We start from the raw sequence: 9,839 nt of genomic DNA on the forward strand, positions 1-9,839 counted from the left end.
AATGAAATGTTTACAATGAGTTTAACCAATTATGAAATTCTGGGTAAGTTTCGTGGTCTTTTTTGCATTCTGTATTTCTTGAATTGTTAGAATAAGAGAGTATAATTGTTGCAAAAACAGTAAGATTATTTTAAAATAGTATTCAATAAGCCAAAAGGGAATAGAGAAATTTAAAGTTCATCTCATTCAAATCAACACTTTGTATGCTTTTCCTTGAGTATACAATTTGATTACTGTGCTGTAGTTTTCCTGCTGCATTCCTAAAGCAGTGATCTATACCAACAGATATGGTGATTAAAAATGTTCATATGTCATCTTTATAGAAAGATGCTGAAAGTATATAAAATATCTTGTGGCATACTGTAAAGTAGGTGTCTTTGTAATAATCTCTCATATCCTTTACTTTTCTTTCCTAGTACTTAGCCAAATTTATAACTATAGGTCCATTGGAGTGGTTGGTTATTTGTATCAACTCTGCTTTTCCTAGTGGTATGCTTCAAAAATGGCAACAAATTCTTCCCATCCCCATATGTATGACCCTATATAATGACTTTGCAGGGGCTCCCAACAGCCTGTCAATGGCAGACCTCTGGGTGAAGCATTTTAGGTAATCTGGCTTGCAGTCAACCTACCAGCTGACCAGTCACACAAGGGAGCCCAGCATAGATCAGCCACGTTGCCCTAGACCAGTCAAACTACAGGACTGTGGGCTAAACAAGGGGTCCTGTTTAAGACAATAAGCCTCAGGGTGGATTGTTATACAGCAAAAGCTAACTAATACAGATCCTCCTACCTTTTTTGTGAGACAGGGTCTTACTCTGGTGCCATCATGGTTCACTGCAACCTCAACCTCCTGGGTTCAAACGGTCCTCCTACCTCAGCCTCCCAAGTAGCTGGGACCACGGGGGCACACCATCACCCCCAGCTAATTTTTGTATTTTTAGTAGAGATGGGGTTTCACCATGTTGCCCAGGCTGGTCTCAAACCCCTGAGCTCAAGTGATCTGCCCACCTTGGCCTCCCAAAGTGCTAGGATTACAGGTGTCAGCCACTGCACCCAGTCTCTTTTTTTTTTTTTAAAGAGAGAGTCCCACTGTGTTGCCCATACTGGAGAGTAGTGGCTTGATCACGGCTCACTGTAATCTTTAACTCATGGGTTCAAGCGAACCTCCCACCTCAGCCTCCCTAGTGTCTGGGTCTACAGGCGTGGGCCACCACACATAGCTAATTTTTAAAACTGTTTTGTAAAGTTGGGGTCTTGCTATGTTGCCCAGGCTGGTCTTAAACTCCTGGGCTCAGGCAATCTGCTGGCCATGGCCTCCCAAAGTAATGGGATTACCGGGACGAACCACTGCATCCTGCCTTTTTTTTTAATGGAAAGGTTATCTGAAGCTGGGCACAGTGGCTCATGCCTGTAATCCCAGCATTTTGAGAGGCAGAGGCAGGCGGATCACTTGAGGTTGGGAGTTCAACACCAGCCTGGCCAACATGGCAGGGTGTGGTGGTGCACGCCTGTAATCCCAGCTACTCGGGAGGATGAGGCATGGGAATCGCTTGAACCCAACAGGCACAGGCTGCAGTGAGCTGAGATTGCACCACTGTACTCTGGCCTGAGTGACAGAGCAAGACTCTGTCTCAAAAAAAAAAAAAAAAAAAAAAAAAAAAAAAGCCAGCTGTGGTGGCTCATGCCTGTAATCCCAGCACTTTGGGAGGCCAAGGTGGGTGGATCACAAGGGCAGGAGTTTGAGACCAGCCTAGCCAATATGGTGTAACCCTGTCTCTACCAAAAATACAAAAATGAGCCGGGCATGGTGGCGGGTGCCTGTAATCCCAGCTACTCAGGAGGCTGAGGCAGGAGAATAGCTTGAACCCGGGAAGCAGAGGTTGCAGTGAGCTGAGATCATGCCACTGCACTCCAGCCTGGGTGACAGAGAGAGACTCTGTCTCGAAAAAAAAAAAAAAAAAAAGTAATACACAGGCAAAGAAGACCTCCATTATTGGGCCATTGGAGTATGAAAGATCCATATTTGCAGAAATTGTCTAAATTTCACAGGGCTAGAAAGTTCTTGGTAATGTTCTTTTCTCAGAGTTTAGTCCCTCCAGTGTCTAAGGCAGCATTAACCCCTCTTTTCAGGATTCTTCCTGAATGTAAAGGGAAACTCTAAAGTGTGACTGAGGCCAGGAGTTCAAGGCTGTTATTCCCATATTCCCTTTTGGCCTATTGAATACTATTTGAAAATAACCTTATTGCTTTTATAACAATGATACTTTCTTATTGTAATAATTCAAAAGCTAAGCACAGTGGCTCACGCACTTTGGGAGGCTGAGTTGGGGGGGGATCACCCGAGGTCAAGAGTTCGAGACCAACGTAGCCAACATAGTGGAACACCATTTCTACTAAAAATACAAAAATCAGCCGGGAGTGATGGCAGACGCCTGTAATCCCAGCTACTTGGGAGGCTGAGGCAGGAGAATCCCTTGAACCCGGGAGGTGGAGGTCGCAGTGAGTCGAGATCACGCCACTGGACTCCAGCCTGGACAACAAGAAGGAAACTCCATCTCAAAAAAAAATTGAAAAAAAATTCAAGAAATACAGAATGCAAAAAGGGACACAAAAAGTACCAAAAATTTCAAAATTTTGTAAACTGTACCAAATCTGGATACGAAGAGTTATTTTTGCCCACAGGGCACTTCCCTGAAAGACGTTACAATAGCTAAGGCTCCTCTCAGATAGAATAGACAGCAGTAGATATCTCCTATTGAGTGACATTTCTGTTTTACCCTAAGATGGTACTTACCTTGACACCTTAAGATGCTACTAATTTCCAGAAGCCTAGCCCTAGAAGTTGCTTTCACCTAGACTCTATTTAGTGAGTGATCTGAATGAGAATTCATCTATCCAGTTTCCAAAATAGAAGAAAACTCATCCTACCTGTGACACGTCAGATTACAAAACTGAAAACTGAAGAAAGCTGTAAAAGTGTAGGTAAACATGAACCCCAAGAGCTCTGAAGAAATGGCATTACTTGTGAAGGGAAAGTGTCCCCACAGTTAAGCCCTAACTTAGTATGTCTGGGGCTAAAGTGACTGCCTAGTCTGTTTGGTCTGCTATGACAAAATACCATAGATGAGGTAATTTTTAAATAATGGATATTGATTGCTCACAGCTCTGGAGGCTGGGAAGTGCAAGATCAAGGCACCAGCAGATTAGGTGTCTGATGAGGGCCCATTCCTCAGAGATAGTGCTGTCTATGTGTCCTCACATAGTGGAGGGGGCAAAAAGTTACCTCAGGCCTCTTGTATTTATTTTATTTTATTTTAAGACAGAGTCTTGCTCTGTCACGCAGGCTGGAGTACAGTGGCATGATCCTGGCTTGCTGCAACCTCTGCCTCCCAGGTTCAAGCAATTCTCGTGTCTCAGCCTCCCAAGTAGCTGGGATTACAGGCATGCACCACCACATCAGCTAGGTTTTGTATTTTTTGTAGAGACAGGGTTTCAACATGTTGGCCAGGCTGGTCTTGAACTCCTGGCCTCAAGTGATCAGCCTGCCTCGGCCTCCCAAAATGCTGAGATTACAGGCATGAGCCATGGTGCCCAGCCCCTCAGGTCTCTTTTATAAGTGCACTAATCCCATAGGATATAATCACCTCCCAAAGGCCCCACCTCTTAATACCATTGCATTGAGGATTAGGTATCAATGTATGAATTTGGAGGGGACACAAACATCAGACCATAGTGGTGACTAAGGTCCTTAATAGAATCCCAATCTCTGGAGTCACTGAAGAATAAATTATGGTTAATTCCCTCACTTCAGAAAACAATGTGGCATTCTCCTGTAAAGATGAATCTGTACACACCCCACAACCCAGCACCCCACTTCTAGGTTTATACCTTCAAGAAGCATGTACCTGCACACCAGAAGACAGGTTCAACAATGTCCATAGCAGCATTGTTTGAAATAGCAAAACAATGGAAACCCAAATGTCTATTAACAGGAAAACTAATTTTTAAATTGTGGAATATTCACCAAAGGAGTATTTTACAACACCGAAAATGCACAAAATATAGTAACATACAATAACGTAGATGAGTTTAGAAGCTTAGTGTTGAGTTAGAAAAGCAAATGTTATAACTCTATATACAATGCAATATATTTTTATAAAGGTCAAAAACAGATCTAAATAAGATTGTTTAGAGAGACATACATGTGGAAAAAAAAAAAAAAAAAAGCAGGCTGAGTGCAGTGGCTCACACCTGTAATTCCAGCAATTTGGGAGGCCGAGGCAGGCAGATCACTAGAGCTCATGAGTTTGAGACCAGCCTGGGCAACATGGAGAAACCCTGTCTCTCCAAAACTATAAAAATTAGCCGGGCATGGTGGTGCATACCTGTAATCCCAGCTGGGGTGGGAGGATGGCTTCAGCCTGGGAGGGGGAGGTTGCAGTGAGCTGAGATGGCACCACCGCATTCCAGCCTTCACAGTAGAGCCAGATCTTGTCTCAAAAAAAAAAAAAAAAAAAAAATTAGGCCCGGCATGGTGGCTCACTCCTGTAATCCCAGCACTTTGGGAGGCTGAGGCGGGTGGATCACCTGAGGTCAGGAGTTAGAGACCAGCCTGGCCAATATGGTGAAATCCCATCTCTAATAAAAATACAAAATTAGCTGGGCATGGTGGTGGGCGCTTGTAATCCCAGCTACTTGGGAGGCTAAGGCAGGAGAATTGCTTGAAGCCGGCAGGCGGAGGTTGCAGTGAGTGGAGATCACAGCATTGCGCTTCAGCCTGGGCATCAGAGCGAGACTCCGTCTCAAAAAAAAAAGAAGAAGAAGAAGAAGCAAATGCAGGAGGAAATAGAAAAGCCTAGACACTGACTGTGCTCATGAAGTGAAGTAGCATGCCAAAGGCTCAGGACTTTCTCCCCTGACTACAGGGGCTGATCCCAGGGACATCAGAAATAAGAACAGGGAACCCTCTGCTCCCTAAAGCTGTTCTTTCTGCATTTTGGATAGTAACTCCTACCATTCTCCCACTCTAAAATCCTGACAAAAATCCTTGACCCGCCCGTCACCATCACCCTACACCATCAATCAGTTGCCAAATCCTCTAACCTCTACCGTCAGCATGTTTTTCACACGGACGCCTTTCCCTGTATTCCACTGCCCCCATCCCAGTGCAGTCGCTCTATTAAACTCCTCCTTGACTTCAGTAATATCTTCGGTATTGGTCTCCTTGCCTCATCTCTCTGCTCTCATCTGTTGGCCCACCTCAACCATGCTTACTTTATATTCATGCTAATCCACCCTGCTTAGGCTGCTATCTCTGCCAGAAATCCTTCAGGGATTCTCCACTTAGTTTAGAATTTTTCAAAATTTTTCAACCTTATCAACTTTGTAGCTCACACTATTGCACATTTCAGCCAGATGGTCTGCTTGCAAGTCCCAGGATCATTTGCATTTTCCACATGTGGACCTTTCATCAAGCTCCTCCCTCTATCTAGAAAACACCCTTCCTCCATCTCTGCCTACCGAAATGCTACTGATTATCACAGAAGCAGGTCAAGTGCCAACTGTTTGAATTAATTTTCTTTCTTTCTTTTTTTTTTTTTTTTTTTGAGACGGAGTTTCATTCTCGTTGCCCAGGCTGGAGTACAATGGCGCAATCTCAGTTCACTGCAACCTCCGCCTCCCAGGTTCAAGCAATTCTCCTGCCTCAGTCTCCCAAGTAGCTGGAATTACAGGCATGCACTACCACGCCTGACTAATTTTGTATTTTTAGTAGAGACAGGGTTTCAGTGTTGGCCAGGCTGATTTTGAACTCCCAACCTCAGATGATCTACCTGCCTCGGCCTCCCAAAGTGCTGGGATTACAGGTGTGAGCCACTGTGCCCTGCCCTGAATTAGTTTTCTTCTTTCTTTTCCTGTCATCCTCTATATTGCCACTCCTGCATTGTTTACCACATGTTAATTTTATGTCGTCATTTATATGTCATTATCTGTGTACTTAACTGTTCTTCCTACCAACGTTTATTAAGCACCTACGATATACCAAGGGTATGCACTAGGCACTTTGCATGTGTTATTTTATTTAATTTAATTCCTACAACAGCCCTATGAGATAGGTATTACCATCCCCATTTCACAGATCAGGAATTTGATACTGACAGAAGTTAATTAACTTCTCAAAGTAGCATCCTTATTAAATGGCATCACTCATTCAACAAATTTTATTCCAATCCATGTCTGCTAGATTCCTAACCCATGGGCTTTTCAATATGGACTGGGGAACCCCTTTGAGGGCAATTAGCCCTGGAGCCTCAGGATAAGGTAGAGCGTGTTAAACGCAGCTTTCTGCTCCTCTTTGGTTTGATTTGCTTCACTGCGCCATGGGAAACGCTCCTTTGGCTCGCAGTCAGCACTTAGCCTGGGCTAAAGAAATGATTCATGAAAACAAATATCATACAGGATGTTTAGTTCCATTTGTGACCCTGATTATTATAAAACTGTGAGAGGAATGCCAAGCCCCAGCACATGTCCAGCAGTCTAGAACTCCCACTTCTCTGCCACCTCAGTTTAGGCCTCAAGCTAAACCTCTCTGTTTCCTGATTACATCCAGAGGGATGCCTCAGCTTTCACAAACAAGGCTGGAACAATATTGTTGTCATTAGGGTCAGCCTTGGCCTGATAAGAGTCCCTGCCATCAACATCCAACATCAGCTCACGAGAAATTCATATGAAGATTAAGAACAGAGAAGAGTGGCCGGGTACAGTGACTCACACCTGTAGTCCCAGAACTTTGGGAGGCCGAGGCAGGTGGATCGCCTGAGGTCAGGAGTTCAAGACCAGCCTAGCCAACATGGTGAAACCCCATCTCTACTAAAAATACAAAAATTAGCCGGGTGTGGTTGCACACGCCTGTAATCCCAGCTACTTGGGAAGCTGAGGCAGGAGAATTGCTTGAGCCTGGGAGGTGGAAGCTGCAGTGAGCCGAGATCATGCCACTGCACTCCAGCCTGGCCTTGCCAACAGAGCCAGACTCTGTCTCACGAAAAAAAAAAAAAAAAAAAAAAGAACAGAGAAGAGCTGGTCTACCTTGAATTGGTTTTTCACCATTTGGGGTTGGAAGCCCCCAAACTTGTTTGATCAGTTCATATTGCCAAATGAATACTACAATAATGGGTTTATTCTCTCCCTGATTGTTTTGGAGTTGAGGGTGTTCAATGGCCACTGTTTGCTCAAGGAGAATGTAAACAGGACTTGCTGACGCCTGTGGCAAATGGGCATGCCTCCTAAGCCATTTCCAATCTGGCATGGGGTGTGGATCTAATGGGAAAGAAGCTGAACAGGGAAGGAGGGTGGGTAACTCTTTTTTGTGTTTCCAATGTATTTTCTATTTCAATACTCAAAGCAATCCTTTCTGAGGTAGGTGTTATTTTGATACCCATTCTACAAATCCAAAAACCATGTGGTAAGTAACAGGACTGAAACTCTGGTAGGTTGAGCTCCATAGCTTTCCACTACCCTAAGCTTACACTTTGTGGCAAGACCTTTTGCTTAGGCAAATATTGGTTATTCAAACAGGACCAAAGGCAAAATTCGTACACAAGTTCAAGTTCTCAAGTATCAATATTCTTCCCTTCCTCCAAACCAAGATAATAGAAGTGCTTAATATCTGAAATGTCTCATATTTTCCATTGTTGACAAAGATCTCAACAAGAATTGGTAGTTAAACTGCATGATTCTTACCTTCCACTCAGGAAACTCCCTTGTTTGATTCTTAGGCAAGTGGGCTTTCTTGGTCTCATTATTTTGGTTGGTTAGACCACATGCCATCAGGGCCGGTGAGCCAGAGTCACTGATAAGATCATACTGTTCCCTGCGATCTCTAAAACAGGTCATAATGCGGCTGGGTGGAAATGTAGATGGCCCAGGGCAGATTGTCATTGGGGCTAATAAAGGTTATCAAAAGTCCCATTCACCGGGGTCACTTATGTCATATTCATGAATCTTCAAAATCAACTATCTTTATTCACACAAAAATCCTCCCCCCCACACCTGACTTCTTTATGACCTGCTGTGCTGTAGACACAGAACATCTTTATAAGAATTTATCTCCATATAGGATGGAGTTGTTGCCAATCAGTTCACACTAACAATTTATAAAAAATATTCTGGGCTGGGCGCAGTGGCTCATTCTTATAATCCCAGCACTTTGGGAGGCCGAGGTGAGAGGTCACTTGAGCCCAGGAGTTAGAGACTGGCCAGGGCAGTATATTGAAACCTCATTTCTATTTTAAAACATGTATTTTTTAAAGTAAAAAAAAAATACATCTATCTATATATATATATATTCTAACCTCTCAAAACCTTAGCCAAGTTTGATATTTGGGATTATTTTTACAGAGCTAGATGCTTGACTTTTTATGAAGTCCTTCACATTTCACAGAAACAACAGAACTTTTATTTTGCCTTCCCCAACGTAGTTCTTGTAAATATCTTATTGTTGCCTCTGCCATATGGTTTCTAAAAAAGTTGCTCAGAGCACAACCAAATATCGTTATTTCAGTAATATAGAAATGACTTAGTTTTATTGCTGCTAGTGCCCTTTTGCGTTCCTCCAAGATGACTTTTCAAAAGCTATTTTTGGTTATAAGAGATTGACTATCTATTGTCTGAATTCTGCTTCCAACATATTGGAAATACCTTGAAAAAGACTTTGACATATGTTAAGTCAGAGAAGGAGACTAGAGGTTGGCAGAACACAAGATATTGAAGAACTCAAAATCTGCAAAAAGGTGAGTCGTGTACTGTCAGGTACACTAAACATAGTATGCTGCGGGGAGGCCAAGCTATAAGGAGGAGCCACATTTTACAGTCTGCACTAACCGATGTTTAATAAACAAGGAACTAGAGAGCTGGAATCCTATCATCCCTCTCGCACGTCTCCCACCTTCATACTCCGTTTTATGTAGTCATGATAAAACCACTTCGCCCCGGTACTTTTTTCTGGCCTTCCTAACTCCTTTCCTCTCCCACTACTCTCCTTTCCTCTTCCTATTTTGTTTCTCTGTGCATAATCTTTTGTTGTCAACCACTTTTAAGGTGAGTTCATCCTAACTGGAAAACAACTCGTCTTCCTCCCTCATTCTGAGTTCAGGTACCCAGGTAGCTCCCCTTCTTGGGGCTGGGACCTTTCTCGCTGAGCTCAGCATCCCAATCTGTGAGGATGATCTATCTGTGAGTCCTCCAATGTGCTGGCCTCCTCATGACGCCAGACTGGCTCCTCTTCCCTCCCCCCACGCCTCATCCCCAAAGAAATCTAAACTCCGTGGCGTCTGAAACTCTCTGCGCCTGGGTCCCCAAGGTCTCCGCCTGGATCCAAGACTTTTGTGACCAAAGCGGGGTCGGGTAGGGGGGCGGCAGTACCTCTTTGCAGGCGTGAAGCTCCGGTCCCGTTCCCTGGGTCACCTGGAAGGCGGTCCCAGCCCAGAGCAGCAGCCGCAACAGCCGGGGTATGCGCCTCTCAGTTCTTCCCCTGCCTCTGGCGGAGAGATGGTGGCTGTGCCCAGGCTCAGCCATAGCGTTGTCCTGAGTGAGCGGCAGTAGCGGCTCAGGTGCTGCGGCTGCTGCTTCTGCTGGCAGAAGGCGGAAAAAAAGGGGAGGGAGGTACACAGGGGGAGGATGCAAGGGGCCAGGCTCGCTCCAGTCACCTCCCTGCAGCTACGCCAACACCGCCCATCCTTCCTCCTCCCTCCGTCCTTTCCTCCTACCCACGTCGCCTTGACAACCGCCTCCTCTCTGGCTCCGCGCGGGTGGGGCAGGGACCACGCGCGCCTCTGCCGCTC

At 44.8% G+C, this 9,839-nt stretch overlaps 1 protein-coding gene across 2 annotated transcripts in view; it reads right to left on the reverse strand.

Annotated features, from left to right (window-relative positions):
* The window catches only part of KIAA1324 (KIAA1324 ortholog), a 91,525-nt gene that overhangs the window by 81,383 nt on the left and 303 nt on the right, over window positions 1–9,839 (reverse strand). Inside the window, exon 1 of one of the 2 annotated variants that reach the window (XM_030824922.1) lies at window positions 9,421–9,789. In XM_030824922.1, coding sequence (XP_030680782.1) covers window positions 9,421–9,573 — 153 coding nt within the window. In that variant the 5' untranslated portion in view covers window positions 9,574–9,789. Of the gene's footprint in view, window positions 1–9,420; window positions 9,790–9,839 lie in introns of those variants that run through there. The other variant, XM_030824921.1, reaches the window with a different exon arrangement.

Source organism: Nomascus leucogenys, chromosome 12 (genome assembly GCF_006542625.1).
Source record: "Nomascus leucogenys isolate Asia chromosome 12, Asia_NLE_v1, whole genome shotgun sequence".
NCBI lineage: Eukaryota > Metazoa > Chordata > Mammalia > Primates > Hylobatidae > Nomascus > Nomascus leucogenys.